General features: G+C 34.0%; 1 protein-coding gene across 2 annotated transcripts in view; it reads left to right on the forward strand.

The window, feature by feature from the left end:
- LOC128983149 (protein O-mannosyl-transferase 2) overlaps positions 1–25298 on the forward strand; it is a 196600-nt gene that overhangs the window by 37166 nt on the left and 134136 nt on the right. For both annotated transcript variants that reach the window (XM_054402324.1, XM_054402325.1), the window contains exons 3-4: positions 1696–1780; positions 23712–23816. In XM_054402324.1, coding sequence (XP_054258299.1) covers positions 1696–1780; positions 23712–23816 — 190 coding nt within the window. The remainder of the gene's footprint in view (positions 1–1695; positions 1781–23711; positions 23817–25298) is intronic.

Raw genomic sequence — 25298 nt, forward strand, 5'->3', positions numbered from 1 at the left:
TTTCGTATTTGGAAATTTTTTAAGATTATTTTTTCTTATACTGTATCTTCAGTTCTTATTAACGTTTGCAGTTCGTTCTAGTTCTTTCTGGTCTCAAATTACTCAGTAGGTGTTGGCCTTAAATTTTATTAATTACTAAATAAAATCTGACAAATTTAAAAAATGTGTTATGGACCTTCATTTAACATTAAATTATTTTTTTTCTAAATTTGTCTTTAGTTAAAGACATATAACCAATTATAAATAACTCCCAAAACTCTTTATAGTCTTAAATAATATGTCAAAGTATTGACATCTTTTTTTGGCTATGGATTACTTATTCATTTTAACACATCATTTAGTGATGCGCTACCTCCTCAGGGGGACGGGGCCCGCAAGGAGTCAGAAGAAAATCTTAAATGTAAGCATAGGTTGAGGAGCACATAAAATTAAAGGTTTTTACTAGTAAAATACAATGCCGCACATTTGAACTTAAAGGACATTTGAGTCAAAAATTTCAGCCATTCAAAGATATCTTGAATCCACCATTTTGGATCGTTGAACGGCTGCCATTTTTTACTCAGTTGTTCGTTTGAGCTCAAATTTGTGGCATTGTATTATAATGATTAATTAAAACCTTTAATTTAATGTGCATATCACATATGCTTATATTTATGATTTTCTTCCGACTTCTAGCGAGCGCCTCCCTGAGGAGGTAGCGTACGATAGCATTGCAAATTCAATGTATCTTTGAATAGCTGTCATTTTTTACTCGGCGGATTTGCGACATTGTATATTAGAATGTTACTAACATAGTCCTATTTAATTTGATATGCATATCAACCTATGCTTATATTTAAGATTTTCTTCTGACTCCTTGCGGCCGTCCCCCTGAAGCCTATGTCCCACGACGCGTGTCGCGGCGGTCTGTGGGCCACAGTGGATTATGTACAAGATGGAGACCTCCGTACTACACTGTATTTGTATTGACAGAAAGTATACCTATGCAAGAGCAAATTGCTGTTTCTTGTCACTGGGGACAGCTATGTTAGTCTTGTCATTTTTGCTCAGACAAACTGTATTAAGATGCGTTGATGAAGATTGCATTGCGTTTATTGAAGAACATAAAAATGAAATAAAGGTAAATAATGTTCGTATAAAGGATGTTATACATCAGGTTACTTTACCTTACAGGTTATTGGCTGTTACTTTTATTAAATTTAAACATGAAAATAAATAATGTCCACTTTTTAAAATGACTAAAATAGTATTAATTAATTGATAATTATGATAATGTTTATTTAATTTCTTTCAACAACAGTTTACAAAACGTGTATAACTAAATAGTACTAGCGCAGGGTGATCCTCGCTCCAACCCGCGCCTTTGATGTTTACCGACATTTTTCTGGGAACGGACGCGCAACCCCGCTCTACCACTCTTGCGCGTACCACCACGCGCTCACCCTGTCCCACGACGCGAGGCGTGGCACGCCTCACGCCGTGCGGGCCGCGCAACGCTCGGCTTGAGGAGTTAGCACATCACTGAAAAATGTGTTAAAATCATTAAAATGCCCAGTAACTGTGTACTAAGTTTTGAAGCTCTATCTTTATTACTTTTTGAAATATTAAACCGTCCTGGGACTTTTTCCACCCTGTATATTACACTGATGTTTTAAATAAAGAATAAGTTGATTTTTCTTAAATTTCTTGTTTCAGTTGGGATGAAACACATTTTGGTAAGATGGGGAGCTGGTACATCAAAAGAACATTCTTCTTTGATGTTCATCCACCACTTGGAAAGGTAATAAAAAAGGAAATATATTTTGTTAAAATCATCCAATGGTGCAGTTGATAACATAGAAAAGGCCCGTATTATATGTTGCAACTTTGAATACAAAACCTAGTTGCAGAGTATCGAAATCAACTTGCATCATAGATGTAGGATTATTGTTATCAGCTGAGTTATGAAGTTATAAATCATCTGCTATTTGGTTTGTTTACATTATTATTGTTTTTGTAAATGAATAGTTTTGATTGAGTTCACTTAAAATGAGTTTTAATAATTAATTATTCTATATTGGCGACGAAAAAATGCCGAGGAAAACAGGCCAGTCTCAGTATAAGAATGTAATTGATTGTAGTAACTTGCATACAAGATAAAATGAGCAGATTTTCATTTAAAGAGTATAATAGTGAACAATTGTGGGAAGACTACATAGCTCGTTTTGAGTTGACCTGCAGAGTTAAGGGACTGGGTGAAGCTGACACAGAAGAACAAGCAGCTCGGCGAGATCTTCCATTGGCAAATATCGGAGAGGAGCACCTCAGGGCACTGTCGGACCAGATGTATCCAAGGGCCTGGGAGGAGTGCACCTACGACGAAGTCAAAGAGGAAGCCAACCGGTTGTTCAAGCCTACAAGGACCCTTTTTGCAACAAGGTTTGAGTTTGTAAGGGCTATAAGAAAATATGGTGAGACATTTATTTTCTTTTATAAAAAAAAATAAAATAAATGCACTTGCAGTACATTAAAATAAATTTTTAATAATTTTTTTTCACTAGTAAATTTTTTTGCTGGGAGGTAGATTGAAATCCTAAGCTAGAAGTTGTACATATGGAGATAGCTTAGATGAACGAGTACGAGATAGGTTTACAGTAGGAAGCAACTGTCCAGAATTTGAAGTCGAAGTCAGACAAAGATGGCCCGAGGGAGTTAATAACCGAGGTGAGCGTGTTAAGTCAACAGTAGTACTAGAGTTAGCTCAATCTATGGAACGCGCGAGAGAAGAAGTTTCCAAACATTCGTGTAAAAATGAGATTTTCAAAGTAAGTGACAGTAAGGAAAAGAGGAAACCAGAGGTACATAAATCTACTGGATGTTATAGATGTGGGTTTGTGCATGACTCTAATGAAGATAGGTGTCCTGCTATTTCTGCTGTGTGCAATTAGTGTTCAAAGACAGGCCACTTCTCAAGAATGTGTAAAAGTAAAAATAATTTTGTCAAGAGAACAGATAGTAATTTGAGAAAAGTAGATGATTCTTGTGATCAAAATTACAATGATGAGTATAATTCTGATATTGATGTTAGCGGAACACAAATTAGGTAAGTCAAGAGTAAGGTTCCCATCTAGAGCTACAATAGATGTAGAATTGAACGGGTATAATGTTAGAACGGAGTTTGATTCCGGGGCTCGGGTAAGTGCTATAAGTTTGTCTCTTTGGGATAAGATCAATTCAAGTGGCAAATCTCTCAAAAAGACATCTGATGTCATCACTGGCTATGGGAAAAATAAGCTAGAAGTTGTGGGTAAGGCTTTTGTGGACGTTACTTCACGTAATCGTACTAAGCGATTGCCTGTATTACTAGAAGATGATGTTCCATTACTTGGGTTGCTGTGGAGTGTAGCTTTCAATCTTAATTTGCCTAGGGAAGTAAGGGTTAGGCGTATTGACAATGGAAAGACAAATAGTAAAGAGACAGGTAAGAATGAAGAAAGTTATAGAAAAGAGTTACAAAAAGAAGTTGAGGCATTAACTCAGGAGTTATCTGAACTCTTTCGTGATGAGCTAGGAACGATATCTGACGCTGATGAAGTTATCCATCTAAAAAGTGGAACAAAACCTGTATCTTACGGGGCACGACGAGTTCCATTCCCCTTAAGGGAGGCAGTGGAGCAAGAATTACAGAGATTAGTACAGGAAGGAGTTTTGGAAGCAGTGGACCCTTCCGAAACACCGATAGTATGGAGTACCCCAACAGTCAACGTAGACAAGGGCGGAGGTAGAGTCAGGATCTGTGGCGATTTTCGTACAACCTTGAATCCAAACATCCTCCCGGAAAGACACCTCTTGCCAACCCTTGATGACTCTTCCAAATTAACTGATGGAAAGGTATTTTCAGTCATAGACCTTCGAGAGGCGTACTTGCAAATCAAAGTACACCCCGAGTCACAAAAGTATCTTACAATAGCAACTCATGTAGGTTACTTTCGCTACAAAAGGTACAAAGTTATGAAGTTACGAATCATCTGCTATTTGGTTTGTTTACATTATTATTGTTTTTGTAAATAAATAGTTTTGATTGAGTTGACTTTTTATGAGTTTTAATAATTAATTATTCTATAATGGGCTTAATGCTCTACACCAAGTTACAGAAATGCAAAACAGCGAACAGTAGAACTTTATACATGGTGTAGCTGGTATAGGTAATCGCCTAGAGATAATGTTACAAGTCAGCATCCAGCAAAGCTATCAACCACTCCAACTGTAAAACCTGTGTCATCTTGTTCTGTGCTTGTTCATATACAATGTTGTATGCAATGGCGGAGGCAATTACTGTGATAGGGTTGGATTACCCAGCATCACAGCAAGTGCCACCACCCACTAAGCAAAATAGGGGTCAGTGGATGAGGGGTGATAACGTTCAACCCGAGCCCTTATTCGCACCAGCACTCACACCCACACCCAAGTCGGGGGGCAGGGGCCAGATAATTATTGACATTAGCTGCTTGTCGTGAATAAACTAGAAAAATCAGATGTCTCGCTTAGTTTGATGAACATCTCTTTCTTTTAATTTATGTAAATAAGTGGTGAAAACTTATTAGGCTACCTAGTATGATAAGAGGTGATGATGCACATGTGAAAATAGTGTAAATAAAGTATATGCCTATGAATAAAGTTTTAAAAGTCAAATCAAGTCAATAATTTATTTTTACAAATTGTTTACAGGTCCGGCGTAGCTAAGAAACAGGTGAAATGGTCATGGCCAATCAAAATACATAAAACTATGCATAACTAAAAATATGCTAAGAAATCAAATAAAAATATTTTTTTTAATCATTTGCTAAATATTCTATGCTAAGCAGAAATTCGGTAACTTCTATTTTGTATATCTGAAAATATTCTAATGATTCTAATGAGACAGTTTATTATACCATTTTTTCCCTGGATATTGTTGAAGGGTTTCAAGTGAGGCAAGTCTATTTGAATGGGTAGTTGTAAATCATTTTGATGTCATGTTAAATAATATTATGATTATAGTTTTCATTCATAAAAGATTCAAGTTTGTTTTTTATCAAGATTAATGTTTGCAAGTTTTTTTTAACTGCTGAGTTAAAATATAAGATAGGGTTTTCAAGTAAATACACTTATAATCAAGAATAACTTTTAGTCCAAGCAAACTAATCAAACTTACATAGTGATCGTTAAAAAAATTGCAAGAAAACGTATTATGGTTTAATTTTGTAGACTAGGGATTGCAGAATGACATACTAAAAGTTGCCAAAAATCGGTGCACGAGAAAACCACTAAAATCAAAATTTAAAATGGCGGCTTTTTCCAACATTGGACAAATAAAAAAAAACATATTTCACATGCATTTGCTATGCACATTTTTCGAGATATTGACTTGGAACCACCGCCTGTATTTATTGGGTGGTTAGTACTTCATTTTTATAGGGAACATGTTTTTGGCCGCCATCTTGGATCCGCCATATTGGACATAGATAATTTTTTTTCAATGTAATGATAGTGTTGTGACACATTGTTACCAACTAAATTTTTACACTGATTTCAATGCCGAAATCCATTTTTAAATATCTTTATTCATTTAGAAGATATAATCAAACGAAAACTCTCCACCATACATTTCTTATGGACGTTTCGTAGTTGGATAATTGTTTTAACATTATGTTTCTTATATCTCCAGTTCTTATTGACGCTTGTAGTTCGTTCTAATCTTAAAATATTCAGTAATGTAAGGGCTTTCATTTGAGCTCTTGATCATTAAAATCAGACGAGTTAAAGACCTGCTACGAACCTCAGAACAATATTAAATTTAACTTTTTAGAAACATATTTTTATTAAAAGATTTATAACTCGGGTTTTTAATACGTCACCAAGTTCTTTATGGTCTCAAATTACTCAGTGAATGCTTAGCTTTGATTTTATTAATCACTAAACAAAATCTGATAATTTTAAAATGAGTCATGGTTCTTAATTTAACATTAAAATGTATTTATTTCGAAATTTGTCTTTAGTTAAGGACATATATCCCAAACCCTAACAACTCCCGGAAAGTAATCCATAGCTAAAATGAAAGTCAATAATTTGGCGAATTATTTAAGACTATAAAGAGTTTTGGGAGTTATTTAGAATTGGGGATATACGTCTTTAACTAAGGACAAATTTCAATATAAATACATTTTAATGTTAAATTATGGTCCATGACTCATTTTAAAATTGTCAGATTTTGTTTAATGATCAATAAAATTAAAGCCAAACATTTAGTGAGTAATTTGAGACCAGAAATAACTTTGTGACGTATTAACAACCTGAGTTATAAATCTTTTAATAAAAATTTATTTCTAAAAAGTTAAATTTAATATTGTTCTGAGGTTCTTAGCTTGTCTTCAACTCGTCTGATTTTAATGATCAAGAGCTCAAATTAAAGCCCTTACATTACTGAATATTTTAAGCCTAGAACGAACTACAAGCGTCAATAAGAACTGGAGATATAAGAAAAATAACTAGTTTAATATCAAACTACGAAACGTCCATAAGAAATGTATGGTGGAGAGTTTTCGTTTGAATATTTCTTCTAAATGAATAAAGATATTTAAAAACGGATTTCGGCATTGAAATCAGTGTAAAAATGTAGTTGGTAATGATGTGTCACAACACTATCATTACATTGAAAAAAAAATATCTATGTCCAATATGGTGGATCCAAGATGGCGGCCAAAAACATGTTCCCTATAAAAATGAAGTACTAACCGCCCAATAAATACAGGCGGTGGTCCCAAGTCAATATCTCGAATAATGTGCATAACAAATGCATGTGAAATATGTTTTTTTAGTTTGTCCAATGTTGGGAAAAGCCGTCATTTTAAATTTTGATTTTAGTGGTTTTCTTGTGCACCGATTTTTGGCAACTTTCAGTATGTCATTCTGCAAACCCATCTCTACAAAATAAAACCATAAAACGTTTTCTTGCAATTTTTTTAAGGTCATATCCTATATTTCTCCGACTATTTTCAAAAATGAATAAAAAATTTTCATATGTGCGTCAGCACTGCCGGTACTCATATTGTACTAGTTAGCAAACACAGTCTATAAATGCAATAAACCCATTATACCTATTGTTCAATATAAAGTAATTTGTTACCACTTACCTGAATTAAAAAAAGAATGTTGCTTTTATAAAATACCCCCGCATCAGTAAACCTGCAGACTAAGCGAATTTCCATTTGCCTGATTGGATTTACACTAAAATGTCTCCTTAAAAATATCACATTTATTGGGGGGCCACCAGTTGACCGACAAGATACTTGGTCGTTTTGCCACTAGACCGTCTTTTTTAATTAAATAGATAAATACTGAAAACCAGTACGTCGACAAGTTATTTCATCGTCAGTCCAGTTGACCGGCCTGTAAAACTAAATTATTATATACGAGAAACCAACTTGTCGTCAATCGACCCGGCCGACATACCACTTGCTCGTCTTTTAGGTGGGGATGTGTTGAGCAGCAGTGCCAGCGGCGCGCGCAGCTGTGGAGGGCGCTGTAGGCGTACCAACTTCTGTATCTTGTAGCGGCGGTTTTTATTCCGACGATTTCCAGCTATCACAATGCAGCGGACTAGTGAGGTTTTTTATTACGTGTAATTGTTTGTTTCTCAATCGATATTTGTTTATATACAGTACAGTGAATATAAATATGCCTATATTAATTTACTTCAATTAAATACACGTTTTTTAGCTACTACATTTAAATTATTGAAGAATTACATGAAATCTAGAAAACTAGAGTACCGTTCAAATCATTTTCTGTATTTACTGGATTAGTGAGAGTGTCTTTGGCTATAAAAACATGGCTTCGCTTCTTTGAAAACAAAATAACGAACTATCAAGAACACAATTTTGTTCGATTTTTGTCAAATTTTCTTTCAATGTTTACTATTACATTTTGGGTCAATCCATTTCAAGTTGTCCAAAGGTAGTTGCTTCAAGATTTTTAATTTTTTTATATTTTTATCCTTGAAAGTACATATCATTAGAAGTACAAAAATACAATTATTTTATTTTTATTTAATTTTTCTACTGTATGGCGGCCATTTTTTTGTTAGTCGAATGCCCGTTTTCAGCGATTTCAGAGCTCTACGTTAAATTAAACATCTCTGGTTCTACTAATCCTAGAACATTAAAATAAAAACCAATCTCTTCAGAAAGATCTAAACTTTAATATGGTAATATAGTTATGCACTTAAAACTAAATATATAGGTCTAAATTACCTGTTTAAAGTTTAACGCAACGATGTTACGAAAACAGATATTTAACAATTTATTTTTACATCAAGGCAATTGACTATGTGTTTGTTATCCGATAGTTATAGGTGTGTACTTCAAATTCTCAAAGTTTCAAGTTGTGGACTTGCATAGGGTATTAAATACAAAATTTCAAAATCTTAAAATTTTCAAAATTTCAAAAGTTTGACGCTTAACATCTCTGTTGGGCATGAAAATAAAAATTTCAAATTTGGCTCAGATATAGTACTTAGTAAGAGTATTATCCTGTAATAATTTTATTTTGTGGACTCAACTGGTCTTAAAGTTATGAAACATTGAAAAGTACTCAAATTAGCATTATACGTGTAATAGCGTAGGAAGCATAATATGATATTATAATACACTATCAATGTATTTTATTAATGTTATATTTTAATAATAGATTTTAAGCATTTTGATGTTTTAAAACACTCTACTTTGCTGTCTGCCACAGGTACAAATCTGTGAAAGGATTGTGTTCAGGGAATTGGTAGACGTCCTTCAATATTGAATCAATATTGAAGTTCTAATTCATCTTTTGCTACTTCTTCATTGTCTACATAAAGGAATTGAATACCTTAAAGGTGTATTTAACAAAAGTTAAACATATCCTTAGCATTCAAAATTTGGTTGTCAATGGTATATTGTAGACTCTATTAGTGTCTTCGCTCTTTGTAGTGCCTCCTACACCATCGGAAAATATTGACTCCACTTTAAATTTATAGAAATGGTTTTTAAATTAATATTGTTTTGGTTTTAAACCCTATGTGATTTATTTTCTTTTAATTCATTTATGTTCATAAATTTAAATTAATAATACACAAGTCAGCCATGTTATCTTATGGGACGTCTGGCGCTAAACAACACTACTTGTGACGTTGCAAATTCTACCAGGCCACGGCCTGGATTTATAGGTAGCCGTGGCTATACAGTATCATAAAACAATTTTTTTACTGAAATATTCAGTCACAGGTACTAAAATACCAGATGCGAGGCATTTTTTGATACACTACTGCGCACGGAAAAAATGCCTGCAATGGTGTAGGAGGCACTACAAAGAGCGAAGTCACTAATAGTCTACAATGTACCATTGAAAACCAAATTTTGAATGCTAAGGATATGTTTAACTTTTGTTAAAAAACCTTAAAGGTATTCAATACTTTTATGTATACAGTGAAGAAGTAGCAAAAAAAGAATTAGAACTTCGATTTTGATTTCAAAGGACGTCTACCAATTCCCTGAACACAATCCTTTCACAGATTTGTACCTGTGGCAGACAGCAAAGTAGAGTGTTTTAAAACATCAAAATGCTTAAAATCTATTATTAAAATATAACATTAATAAAATACATTGATAGTGTATTATAATATCATATTATGCTTCCTACGCTATTACACATATAGTGCTTATTTGAGTACTTTACAATGTTTCATAACTTTAAAACCAGTTGAGTCCACAAAATAAAATTGTTACAGGATAATACTCTTACTTAGTACTATATCTGAGCCAAATTTGAAATTTTTATTTTCATGCCCAACAGAGATATTAAGCGTCAAACTTTTGAAATTTTGAAAATTTTAAGATTTTGAAATTTTGTATTTAATACCCTATGCAAGTCCACAATTTGAAACTTTAAGAATTTGAAGTACACACCTATAACTATCAGATAAAAAAATAACAAACACATAGTCAATTGCCTTTATGTAAAAATAAATTGTTAAAAATCTGTTTTCGTAACATCGTTGCGTTAAACTTTAAACAGGTAATTAGACCTATATTCAGGGTGATTGATATAAGTGTGCCAGCCGTTTTATTCAAAAACTATAAGAGATATCAAAAAAAGTTAAATGGTAAGTGCCTTGGATTTTTTATTTAAAAAATTATAGTCAAGTCAAAAAAATTATTTTAGCCGCCATTTTACCAATATGGCCGCCAACTTTGATTTTTCTTATGGAACACCCTGTATTTTATGATGTATTCTGGTAGAAAAAGTAATTTTAAGACGATTTTATTCTTGTGATTTTTTTCATAAACCTAACCGTTTCAAAGATAATAATGGTTTAGGTTGTGAAATTGTGAATGGTTTTCGAACAAAACAGCTGGCATGCTTGCTTAGGCCTTTATCAAAACTCTTTCTCATGCAGAAATTTCAAAACTTTAACCATTATTATCTTTGAAACGGTTAGGTTTATGAAAAAAATCACAAGAATAAAATCGTCTTAAAATTACTTTTTCTACCAGAATACATCATAAAATACAGGGTGTTCCGTAAGAAAAATCGAAGTTGGCGGCCATATTGGAAAAATGGCGGCTAAAATAATTTTTTTGACTTGACTACAATTTTTTAATTAAAAATCCAAGGCACTTACCATTTAACTTTTTTTGATATCTCTTATAGTTTTTGAATAAAACGGCTGGCACACTTATATCAATCACCCTGTATTTAGTTTTAAGTACATAACTATACTACCATATTAAAGTTTAGATCTTTCTGAAGAGATTGGTTTTTATTTTAATGTTCTAGGATTAGTAGAACCAGAGATATTTAATTTAACGTAGAGCTCTGAAATCGCTGAAAACGGGCATTCGACTAACAAAAAAATGGCCGCCATACAGTAGAAAAATTAAATAAAAATAAAATAATTGTATTTTTGTACTTTTAATGATATGTACTTTTAAGGATAAAAATATGAAAAAAATTAAAAATCTTGAAGCAACCAATTAATTTATTTCTGGACCACTTGATATGGATTGACCCTTTTATGAAATAACGATCAGCTGTTTGGATTAGTTCCCACTTCTAGCTGTCACTGATATGTTTACATTAAATACTGTTTACAAATACAGTACCGCAACCATTTCCGATCAAGTTTTGTAAGCACATCCAAACTAAGTGAGATTAAAAACGTTGTGCCTTACTTAATCGGTTTAATTAATCGCAAGTGCAACGATTGTACTTGAGTTTTGATAACCAAGGAAAAGACCGTGAATCAGTGTTGTATAGTCCTGGGAAACTTATTTTTTTTTTTAAATCGTCACCAATAGTTTACAAAAAGGTTTCCACTCATTGACTGCGTTTCAAGGACAGTTGTGTAAAATGCAAAGTATAAAAACACAACTGCAAGGGTGATCGTGGATGTTGCTGTGATCTTTCTGATTTCGCTGTGATCGTAACAGAGGTTTAACTTACAGATGTAGTTAAACTCGCTTTTCCAATGTGTCACTTTTAAATTCTTCTTACCTCTTTGTGCTGCAATCGCTGGACCATACCGCAAATCTTGGCCCTTAGCCCATCTCTTGGGCAGGCCCTACGTAGGCCGAATTATTCACAACCAAATTTCGACAACGATATCGGTACTTTTAGAATACATAGCCTTCCTACTTAGGAAGTAAAACTACAAACGTCCAAAACCCCAGATTTGTGCGTTTTTTGTCACATCTCCTCCGAATGTTTCCTTGATTTACCGATCTACGTTAGGTTTAGAGATTACGTAATCTTTTAAATAAGAAACCTTTGGTTGGATAAAGGTGGTTTCTTCAAACTGTCATTAATATGTTAACATTAAAAGTTGCTTACAAATAATGCTATTAATGGGAAATAACTTAGATTTTCGAAAACTTAAAAAAAACCAAGAGAGATTAATAACTTCGGTACTGATACCACATCAAGTGAAAGATTTTTTGAGCAAACCATCATGAAATTTAAAGCTTTACGTTGTTAACGTATCAATGTTTTGTCCCCTGTGTATTTATTTATTATTTGCCAACGGATTAACACCAATAATACAGTTTGATTAGAAGGGCAGTTTGAATTGGTCGTAAGTACTAATAGTTCTTTTCTTAACTGTAAACGTTGGTTTTTGGTACTGGTACTTTTTCTTAGAACCTGTGGTAGCAGTAAGAATCATTTTTACGTACAAACACATCCCTATTTACAACTTTGTTATCTTTAGTGCTGCACCTTATTGCTTTTTAAGTTTAATTGATGTCTTACTGTATATTTTTTGGGATTTCTGTCTGGACTCAAAAATGTTAGTTCAGCTATGAAAGTAATAACACATTAGTGAAAGATTTTTTCAGCAAACCATCATGAATTTTTAAAGCTTTACGTTGTTAACGTATCAATGTTTTGTGGACTGTGTATTTATTTACTTATTTATATATTTGCCAACGGATTTACAAAAATTGTACAGTTTGATTAGGCCTAAATACGATTATCATAAAATTTGATGACACTATCAAAACTTTCAAATAATTATTTTGTTTGTAATTTGCTTTGGCTAAAGCGTAGCAAATCAACTAATTCAATTCTGCATTTGTGTGTGTATGTCTGTTGGTAACGCATTAATGTCCTTATTTTTTTGTGTTTCGTGGAAAAGACAAGAGTGCCTTTGTTAATGAAAATTTCACCCCGAATAAAGTGTACAGTAGTGAGGTTGAGGTAGTATTTTAACTACTTTTAACCAGTGTGAAAAGTAACTTCCAATTACAGGCCTACCTTAGGGCTATGCCTCATAGATCTATAAAGCAATTATTTTTATCATTAGATATAAAATAAGGACTAACACGATGGGGTGACTTTTTTTGCGAAGCATTCATTTTGGCTTGAAACTGTCAGATATTGTATTTGCGAAGGTTTATATGTATTCCTATACAAAAATAGTTTTTCCAGCATATCTGGAAAAATGCACTCTAAAGATGCAAACAAACTCCTGTTCTGAATATAAGAAGGTTTCAACATACTACAAGATTCCTGTACGTAGAACGGTACTCTGCTAGTATAAAATAAAATCGCTGTTTGTATAATTAAACTAGTAGTACGCTTATTCTGCGCGTAACGGGATGAGTGAACATGAGCGCAATAATGAAAGAGTCCACCCACACCTAGCCTACTTACCGGTGTCACTGGTGAACACAATAATGTTATTTGTATGGGCAAATCAACCAAATCTCAGTCAACAACAATCCTAACTTCTCGTCCATTAATTAACCAAAGTCTTTGGTAATATACGTAATGGATTTCCAACAGTAATCGATTGGAGGTAAATCCATCGTTCCTGTACAAAACGTCTTTTGATTAAATGAAGCCTATTTCCATATTTGTTATGAGGCCTATCATAAACAAAACTAAGCCAAAATGAACTAATTTAACTTAAATAAATTGCCAAAGCACAGTGTAAGGAATCTCCAAAAAAATTTCGTAAATACCACTGACTCATTCAGTCATTCGCTCACTCATCACGAAATCTCAGAAACCATAAGACCTAGGAACCTGAAACTTGGCAGGCATCTTCCTTTTGGGTAGTAGACGCTCACTAAGAAAGGATTTTACCCTCCGACCTCTGGGGTCCGCCCCAGTGGCTCTGGAGTTTCCCATGTTAACCTTATGAGAAATGGAATTAATGAATCTTAACAGCTGTTTCAATTAAACAAGTTGGTTCTGTTCTATGATGTTCCATAGCATTAAAGTTACAAGGATTACCAACAGGGTGCAGCACTATTATTTCTTTTACTAATTTGCAACCAAAAGGTGAGTGAGCGTAGCGAACGAACTTCAACCCTGAGGCGAGTTAGCGTAGTGAACGAGCTAACCTGAAGGCAAGTGAGCGCAGCGAACGAGCTCCAACTCAAAGGTAAGTGAGCGTAGCGAACGAACTTCAACCAGGACGTGATTGAGCCATGCGAACGAGGTCATCTTGAAAATTAAACGGGGTCATCTAAAGTTCAACGGGGCAAAGCATTTTAGTATTGCAACTGTTTCATTGCAGATACATATATCTAACTGTCACCAAATGGTTCCCACACTCTGCATTTCTCACATTGACTACTTCCTTTATCACTTCCTACGTCGTGGAGATGTTTCCCTCCCTTCCCATAGCATTTTAGTATTGCAGGTACATTAATCTAACTGCCACAAAGGGTTCCCACACTCCGGACTGCTAGCCTGGACTACTTCCTTCACCACTACCTACGTCGTGGACCTGATTCCCTCCCTTCCCATAGAATGTTATTATTGCAGGTACATTAATCTAACTGTCACAATGAGTTCCCACACTCTGGACTGTTCACCTTGACTACTTCCTTCACCACTTCCTAAGTCGTGTACCTGTTTCCCTCTCTTCTCATAGCATTTTATTATTGCAGATACATTAATCTAACTGTCACAAAGTGTTCCCACACTCCGGACTCCTCACCTTGACTACTCCCTTCACCACTTCCTACGTCGTGGACCTGTTTCCCTCCCTTCCAATAGCATTTTTAGAATTGCAGATACTGTACATTATTCTAACTATCACAAAGGGGTTCTACACTCCGGAATGCTCGCCTTGACTACTTCCTTCACTACTTCACTACTCCCTACATCGTAGACCTGTTTCCCTATATTTCCATAGCATTTAAGTATTACCATAGACTAAGTATTACAGATACATTAATTTAACTGTTATAAAGGGTGTCCGTACTCCTTTCTTTTCACTGCTCACCTTTCCGCTTCCTTTACCACTCTCTACGTCGTGGACCTGCCCCCCCCCCTTTACTAACATCTTTGAATATTTAATATTCAATGCCAACATTAAATTGAATAATGTAAAAAGCTGCTTTGTTCTAAATACATACATATATATTTTTAATTTAAAGGTGAATTTTAATACTGAACATAAACGGTATATAACTACCGACTAATATTGTTAAGTTCAATTTATTAATCTGAAAGTTGTGAAATTTAATTAGCTTAAATAACATTATTCTGAAAGCTGTGAAATTATAATTATATATATTCATAGACGCCAAACTGTTTACTCCATGAATGAAAGAGCTTAGAGTAAAAGTCGTTCTCTCTGTCTTAGGTAGACAACAAAATTGTTCGTCGCAAAACGTAAACAAATAAAAAGAAGAAGAAGGTAGCTCCTAATGTTATTCTTATGGGACAAATTTAAAAATGTTTTTTAAGTATTTTATAATTACTACTGAGCGGAATCGTCTAGAATTTTAATGGTGTCTTCCCACTGGTGTCATAATTATTTTAGCAAAATTTGAACACTATAAGTGCAACGGTTCTAGAGTTTTTGGTGCGAACACACACACACACAAGCGGACAACTTTTCTTCGACTCCGCTATACACGATACATAGATTCGTTCACTTCGTTCACTCATCTATGACGTATACAACTGTAATAGATCGTTAATCAGAAATGTGTAAACCAGTTTAGAAGTATATTAAATAAATAGCAGAGCATACAATTCTAATAAATCACTTATCATTCATTAATTACAAACCAAAAACATACTATAGATTAAAGCAAATTAATTTGTCTCTATAATAATTAAATAGATATCCTTATATATAATACGTGAAGGCGATTTATACGAAACACTACTCCTCCGTTAATAATCGACGGAGTTTTACAAATGATGTGTCAAAATTAAGTATTTTTTATGTAGACGCCCCCTTTCACCAATTCCAGCAATAAAAGTCCTCGGGCTTTGCCCCACAGACCATCTAAATCCCAATGTATTTCTTATGAAGCAAGAATTTTGTTTACTTAAACATATTAATAACTAGCAGAGCACCCGTCCTTCGTACGGGGTTGGTATATAAGTATAAAATGCTTATTGCAGCTATACTTAAGCTTTGAGTTTGCAATGGGGGGAAGACACAGTTTGATAAAATTTACGGTATGATATAACACATCTACCATTGCCATAATGTTCTACCACTGCACCTAAACAATAGAAAAGATAAATTATCAAACATTCGCACAATATCTCAAATTATTCATTAAATAAAAAAATCAAACCTAACTGTAAACAATCCTATTTTGACTTGACAGTTCTCATTGTGTATCACAGCTTTTTGTTGCTGCTTAGTACAAATTAGCTGTTGTCATATATGCAAAAACGAAATAATAATAGTGCTGCACCCAGTTGGGAAACCTTATAACTTTTTAATGCTCTTGCATATTAGAGAACCAACTTGTAAAGTTGAAACAGCTGACTAAATTCTTTAATTCCCTTTAAATATGAATACTCATAAGGTTAACATGGGGAACTACAGAGCCACTGGGGCGGAGCCCGAAATGATTTTTGAGATAAGAATATGCCTTAATGTTAATAGGAAATGTTAGCTATCATCATGCCAAATTTCAGACCAATCCGTCTAGTAGTTTATGCGTGATTGAGCAACACACAAACATACACACAAATTCACAAACTTTCAAATTTATAATATTAGTAAGATTTGTATAAATTGCATACTAACACAGCTGTTCAAAGTAAACACATGATACACACAAGAGCGTTCGTTTTCAGAGTGAGTTCGTTTTGAGTTTCGATAACCGGAGTGGAGTGATTGATTACATTATCTTTGAGCTGACTCTACTAAGTCATCGGGAAGCATGGATGTTATTAGTTTTGAAATATCGCCTGTAATACTTTACAATAATTGCTCTAATTCGAGCAACAGGTGCATTAGTATATAGTCATAGCAGTACAATTTTTACTAAAAGCGTTATTAAGAGCCATAATTGTTAAAGAAAAATGAAAAAAAATGTAATTTTAAAATTCCCATGTTATTCTTATGGAGAATAAGTAAACTGATGTAATTTCCTGTAAAAGGAAAATATTTTTGATAATATTTGGAAATGCATTTATTTTACACCTAACTACGGAGGGGCATTTCACAAAAACACTTTTTACCCTGCCTCTTGCAGCAAACCTATGTGTACTCGTTAAACTAATGCTATTTAAATAGGGAATGAATGTGATATTTTTATAGAGATATTTTATTTATTTTATCTTATTGTTATTTAATTTATAATTTTATTTTATTTATGAAGATGGTTGTATTTATTTGGTTTGAATGGAAATATTTGCATTGTTTTGTTGGTTGAAAATCCGTGTTTTACAGCATAACACTTTTTTAAATCGTTAAATGAATTTACAAATCAACATTTGTGCACTATTTGTTGTGGTTCTTAATATCAGCGTTTACACACAACTAAATAACAGTAAGCCTATATTTTTTAATGTGTCCAGAATACGTGAAAGGTACGATTATTTTCACTAGAGTTTATCTAGTACTTTTAGGGAAGGTCATCTGCCTTCTTCACTTATGATGTTAATCACCTTATGGTTATTTTATAATGCTTGCTCAAGAGAGAAGATCAGATGTAAGTTCGATCATCCCTACATCCTTACATAAAGGCTAAAAAGTCACAATCATGCAATTGCAGATGAGTTTGTTGCTTTATGTTTTTGGATTATATGTCAAGTATCAGCGGTTGTAGCGAATTACAAATTGCTTTTAGTGAATATCCCATACAAGGAATAAGTTATTTATGCTTTTTCGTAGTGAAATGTATGCATAATATCGAGGATTAATCATTCTTTTTTACTCGGTATTTAAAAAAAGCCACTTTTATTTATGTGTGTAAATTCCGCTTGGTGAAAATATTGTAGACAATGTTGACCCACCTATTTAGGGCCAAAATGAGAACCAAAAATAAAACATTTTGCTACACCCATTTGACAATAATTGTGATATTTTGGACGGGATAACCTCTGGGTTTGGTACATTCTGTCCCTATAAAAACATTTAAAATATTTTGAAGTTATAGTTGAGTTTGTTTAGTGGGAAAATGGAAAATAAAAATATTTTATTTCATGACTGTGGAACAAACGGTTTGTCTGAAATCAATAGTGGGCACCTGACGTGATTCACCCTGTGTAGTAGGCCTACTTCATCCATATCCTTCTAGGAACATCGGAGCAGTTCGCGCTTTCTCACCGAGACTACTTTCACTTCCTACCCCATTCGGAACCATCGACTGATTGGCACCCCTAATGTGCCGGGGAGGGCCATAAATCAGGGAATTAGCTTTAACAATGCCCGGGTGATATTATAACAACACTTCTGTCTACCTTCGACTGGTACGTTCTGAGTTGCATATTCACGTTAGAGGCTTTTCTTGCCACCATTGACATTTTAGTTATATCGATCTGCAGGGTGAAGTTATTAATTTCATCCAAGATGGCTACTTTTTTAATTGCATCAATGTTTTTTAAAACACCAAAGAGCGGGTTTTCTGAATAAACCTAGATAATACAAAAAATGCTTTTGTTGTATGGCAATATGCCCTTTTGTTGTATTGCCCTTTTAAAACATTTTTAGTCTGATTAAACCAAAATACAAATTTTAACTTAATTGCGACGCTGCACTATAGCCAGTTTTTTGAAATTGACATGTTTACTTTAGGCAACTCACCTTTCAAGGTGTAGGATTATTGGTTTTCTTATTTGACTTTTGCAAATATTCCTTAATGCGTTTTGTTGTAAATTTATTTTTCCGAAATAGGTACAGTTTTTATGTAATGAAACATAAACACATTCAATACATTTCAAGAAAAAAATACATGATATAGTCGTCTAAAAAACATTTCAATAAATACACAAACACAACGCACGCAAAACATTTAAAATTTAAAGTAGGCCAACTATTAACCGGTCACGGCACGGAGGCAGACTCACTCATTAGTGGAAGTTTGCAGATAAAGCGAAGTCTAAAACACAAAATATAGCGAAACAAATTCAGCAGCATCCGTGAACATCCATGAAGATCACGATGACATCGTAAAATCTCCCGTGACCTTAGCTACATTTGTGAAACCCTCCACAATCATTATATTTACTTGACGCGAAGACGTTAAAAAGAGAGCCGAAAGAAACACCGTTATGAGTGGACGCATGATTGTAGGTTATTACAGCTGATTGTTCAAAATGTACAACTTTTTCAGTTATATTAATTAAACGAACGAATATTTATTTATTTAACCTTTAATCTTCATTTTTACATACCTACCAACTATTCTATATATATTTAACAAACGCATCTTCAAATAATATCACCTCTTATCTCTTCTTTACAACAGGTTTCAATAAATGGTTATGTTGGGTTGATTTCGTTACTGACAGGAAACGGCATTTATCAGTTTTGATTCGGTTATTTACCAAGGGACGTAGAACGCTCTGTTGTATGCATTCGAGTTTTTAAGCCCCTTAGGTTAGTTACCTCATTACACGCTAAAAAGAACTCTATTATCATGTTGATGAGATACCTAAGCACTATATAAGATTGGTTGTAGCTCACTTACACTATCAAAGCGAAGTTTACCAACTTCGGTCAAATTCTCATACTACGCAATAGTCCGTATTATGAGAGTATGTCCAAACATATCAGGTATGCTGAGTTTAGTTTTCCTGCTATAACCTGTTAAAAAGTTAATAAGGGATATTTCAAAATGACTGCCATTTTGATTAGGGGTGCGATATTGACCTCTAGTTTGCGCCATTTAATTTGTTTTGAGAAACCCTTTGAAATGAGGGGTCACATGATAGGTGTTTACATTTGAAAATTTGGTGCTGCCCCCAAAATACCCCATTTTGTGGGCCGGGTACAAGTTCTAACTTGAATGAAAAATCCCATTTTTATGTTTTAAACATGTGCCGAGTTTGATTTTCCCACTACCACGCGTTATAAAGTTAAGGGGGTGTCCAGGCTTTATCTTGGGCTGCCATTTTGATTACGGGTGCGATATTGACCTCTGGTTTGCGCCATTCGATTTGTCTTGATAAACCCTTTAAAATTAGGGTTCACATGATAGGTGTTTACTTTTGAAAATTCGGGGCTGCATTGTAAAAACTGGGGCAAAGTTGTAACTTAGATGAAAAAGTTCCATTTCTTATGTTGTAAATTTATGCCGAGTTTGGTTTTTCTACTGCAACGCGTTAAAAGATTAACTGGGGGATTCCAGACTTTTTCCTAATCCTGTATTCGGCTATAGTTGTGTACGGTACTGCAGAGGCCGTGTTTTGTTTACAATTGGTTTCTTGTTATTTCAGTTATTTAAAACATCATTTAACCAAATAATACGATCTAATCATAAACAATAACTCGTCTCCTATTTATATAACTAAACAGGAAAGCACAAATCAAGATATAATAGAAACACAATTTTGTTGACACTAGCGCCCAGTGTCACCGTACATGAACTAGACACGAAAACGAGCTTCAAGATTTACAATGGGGTAAGAAGTCTACTTGTTTTACTCCTAATGAAGAAATTTGGAAAGTATCAAATTCACTCAACCGGGGAGCGACCTAACATAACATAGCATATAACGTATATAACACAATGTGTACCCTATATCGATTCTTTATCAGCACATATGTTTAATACCCCCGCCGCAGCAAACAAACCTGCACACTAAGCGAATTTCAACTTGTCTGATTACATTTTTACTAAAATATTTCTATAAATAAGACATATTTATTCCAAATTTAAATATCATTAGATTTAACGAGTGCTGCTATGGGGAAGGTAAAAAGTGTGTTTGGACCATATATGTCAATAGTATAGGATGAAATAATTAATTTGCCAAATTTTATCAATATATACCCATAGACAAGTAAACTACAACAGTTTTAATTTTCTCCATAAGAATAACATGAGAATTTTAAATTATACTATTTTTAAATTTTCTCCGTAACCGTTAGGCATACAACAGCGCTTCAATATACTAAATTATTAATTTTTTAAGCTCTTCAAAACGGTTTAAAAAGAAATTGCAAATTTTTTTGTTTTTAGGGTCAAAAAATGGAAAACCCCATTTTTACCCCATAAAGCCCCCCATAAACCCCCGTTCCCATGGTCAGATTATGCTGGATCGCGAACTCGTACGAATAAACGTAGGTTTACACGATTGTACAAAATTTCATCAAAATCGGATCATTTTTGCTCGAGTTATCGCGCTAACGGACACACACATATATATACATATGCATTTGAACGGATGGTGTTTTTGGCCTCTAGGGACCTCAAAACAAAAAATTAAATCCGTCCCGGGTCTAGGTCTTACCATGAGTACTACGGTAATAGCATATTCCCTATATGGTAAATTCACTAAAAACAAACTAACTTCGTTATAGTTTTAGCTGTTCTGACCGGAAAGAAACTATTTCAGCGCTCCAAGCGCCCGGTGTCTGGAACTATCCGAGGCAAGATACACCAACGAGGAAAGAGAGAGGCTAAGATACAACAATGAGGAAAGAGGAGGTAAACTGAGGCAAGATACACCATCGAGGAAAGAGAGAGGCATCTGAGGCAAGATCCACCAATGGATCTTGGTGGATATCCACCAATGTGATATCCACATATCACATTGGATATCTACATATCACACATATCAGTGACAGCTAGAGAAAAATAATCCATCCAAACAGATGTTCGTTATTTCCTAGATGTCGTATTCTCCAAACAGATGATTAGTATTTGATAAAGACGTATGTGGTAGACATGGGGAGAAAACTTGACAAAAATCCACAAAATTGGGTTTTGAACGTCATCAGTCAGGTTATTTCAAAAGTAGCGATGCATGTTTTAATGGCATACACTCTTGCCAATTCAGTGAACACAAAAAAACTATTTAAATCCCTATCGTATTTCGTATTCGTATTTCAGGAGAAGAACTCTTGTTCATTTTTACATGCAAAGACTACGTAAAATGCCTTCTGGGCCATGACAAACAGACAGACAGAAAGTGAGATAACACATTAAAAGTTTTTTAAAGTATAAACTCAAACATAACCGAAAAATACATAATCCTGAACAATGCACAGAGAAAACTCTAATTTTATTTATAGATATTTTATATACACTTTCACTTCTATAAAAGATTTTCTTTATCATGACGCTTGATGAACGGCTCATACACGTAATAATAACTTTCTTAAATAGACAATCCTAACGAACTACTGTTGCAGTAAACTTGCGAATATTTCTTACTTTACTCTTACACATGTTTGAAATTTACATCTTGCATAATACACTACTTTGTGCCTGTTGGCTACTATGAATCGTTCAGATTAATTTAAGATATTAAACTTTGTTGATATACACGAGGTAAATTGACCTCCATGATACCCATAATTATACACAGGTACCATATTACCACACTACAAATTTGATTCAACAATATACGGTACGTAGTTTTATCCAAACAAACGATCAAAAACCCCTAATGAAATTGTTATTTGACTCAATAGTCAATGCATATAAGCGAGTCTTATCTTTCGATGCAGATTAAATAATACAAAGGCAGAGGAATGCGCGAGACCAAGGACAAGGTCACGGCACGGTTGCTATAGAAACGACGAAACTATCTATTAGAATTGCGCGCCAACGTCAACTAAACGCCAGACAGTACAATAAACACGCCGCGTGTGTAGTGTTCGACGGAGCCATAGTACTTTCAGTTGGCAATACTGGCTTCTAGCCTCGAGCGAGGTGGTTCAACCATGAGAAGCGCCTCAAACTCCTGGGTAATCCCCGGTTAGCTCCTCCCACTCTGCCCCCTATCCCCACCTAAAAGACGAGCAAGTGGTAAGTCGGTCGGGTCGATTGACGACAAGTTGGTTTCTCGTATATAATAATTTAGTTTTACAGGCCGGTCAACTGGAATGACGATGAAATAACTTGTCGACGTACTGGTTTTCAGTATTTATCTATTTAATTAAAAAAGACGGTCTAGTGGCCAGACGACCAAGTATCTTGTCGGTCTACTGGTAGGCTCCCCATTTATTCCCTATTTTAATAGAATTAGTTTAACGAGTACTTAGGTTTACTGAAACAGGGAGGGTAAAAGTGATTTTTAAAAAAAAAATGTTAATAGTTTAGTAAAAAATAAATGCTTTTTCCAAATTTAATCAAAATATTTCCATAAACAAGAAAACTACAACTGTTTACTTATTCTCCATAAGGATAACATGGGAATTTTAAATTTACAATTTTTTGGAATTTTCCCCGTAACCATTAGGTGCATAACAGCGCTTCAATATACTAAATTTTTTTTAGCTCTACAAATTGGTTTGTAAAGAAATTGCTAAATTGTATGTTTTATTGGTCAAAAATGGGAAAAACCAATTTTTACCCTACAAAACCCCCCATAAACCCCATTCCCATAGTCCGATCATGCTGGTTCGCGAACTCGTTTGAATAAATTTAGGATTACACGTTTGTACCAAACTTTATCAAAATCAGATCATTTTTGCTTGAGATGGAGCTAACGGACACATATTTATTATATATATATATGAATTTGAAAGTATGGTGTTTTTGGTCTCTAGGGACCTCAAAACGAAAAAGTAAATCGGTCCCGGGTCCAGGTCTTACCATGAGTAATACGGTAATAGCTTATTCCTTATATGGGAAATTCTCTAATATTCCCTATATGGGAAATTCTCTAAAAAAAACCAATCCACTTTTGTTCAACATTTTTTGAGCCAAGTATAATATTGAGAGATGAAGTGCGAATGGTATGATGCCTTTGTAATTAACAGACTGATCTTATTCTAGATGCTGATTGCACTAGCTGGCTTTCTAACTGGATATGATGGAAACTTTCCTTTTGAAAAGCCTGGAGACAAATATGAGAACGTGAACTATGTTGGAATGAGAGTAGTAAGTTGATTGTTAGTATTTTATAAGTGTTATATATGTTTTATTTGTGTTTGTAGCCTCTAGAATTGCTGAATCGTAAAGTAATCCAAGTATGTAATGTAGATTTATTCAGTCCAACCAACTCCAATGCAATGTAATTTGTAATGTTTCTTTAGACCTAATGATTGCTTGGTAAAACTCAAAATATGTACACATAATCAGCATACTAGAAAAGGAATTGCTTGGACTGAATAAGCAGTGTTGGGGAAGCTACTTTTAAAATGTAGCTAGCTACAACTACTGCTACATTTCCAAAAAAGTAGCTTAGCTACAGCTACAGCTACAGTTCCGAAAAAGTAGCTAGCTACAACTACAGCTACAATGAAATGTAGCTACAGCTACAATTTTAGCTACTTTTCCAAAGACGTTACTTTTTATTCCACGCACATTAGGTAAATGTAAAATTCAGAAGTGTATCATTGTATAGGCCTATATACCTACAGGTATATATAGTCAATGATTGTGTCTAACATTACATGGAAAACAAATTATTCCTAGATTGTATTTAATTTGTTGGCATTATATACCTAACATTAAAACAACAGAACCAAATAGTTGGGTTTCCCATCATATTTAGTACTTATTTTTAAATATTGCATTATTTTTAAGCATCTTGTATGTAAATTTCATTAAGTTTAAAGGACATAGACCTACAACCAAACTATATTTTAAAAGCTCATTTTATTTCTTTAGTATAGATTCATTTATAGATGTCTTGTATAAACAATTAAGACCAATAAAACTGTAATACGATTATTTAAAAATACTTGTTGGTGTTACAGAGCCTAAGTTAGCCTACTGAAATTGGAGTTTATTGCCTTTCTTAACTTTTAATGTTAAAAACGACATTGTTATAACTTTTAACCAAAGTGATAAGTTACTTGTTCAATAATAACACTTTTCAATGTCAAGAAATCGTCCTTTATTGTCATTATGCATAGGGCAAATTGCAAATTGTGCTTAAACCTAGTTGGTACAGAAAACAGTATTCAGCAACTTATCCTGAAATCGGCTTTTAATTTAAACATGTGGAAATTTGTAAAGTAAAAATAACATATTGGCAAACTTGGAGTTACATAGCCAAGTAGGCCTATATGTTATTTTTACTTTTACTTTTAGTTGGCTATAGTCGGCTTGTTCTTGCAAGGACTAAACAGATATATTCCTAATAATTGAACTTGGAACTTGGTATTCGTCTTAAACCATAGCATAGCCTAGGATTAGCCTATACAAGAGCTGTTACCAGGAGCAAACTGTGCTATTTTTTCAATGTAAGTTTCATGTTATATGGATATTTTTTCGTTACAATTATCATTTAGTCTAGGTATATCTTAAATCACATCAGGTAATTTCTTCTTTGTTAATTTAGTAAACCTTTGAAAAATCTTCGTAATCTAGCCAAGGAAGGGCTTGTGATGATGAACCACAATCAACAGCTGAAGC

The sequence above is a fragment of the Macrosteles quadrilineatus genome, unplaced genomic scaffold, assembly GCF_028750875.1.
Source record: "Macrosteles quadrilineatus isolate MER2022 unplaced genomic scaffold, UCM_ALF_1.0 Scaffold_1__1_contigs__length_201487025, whole genome shotgun sequence".
Classification (NCBI taxonomy): domain Eukaryota; kingdom Metazoa; phylum Arthropoda; class Insecta; order Hemiptera; family Cicadellidae; genus Macrosteles; species Macrosteles quadrilineatus.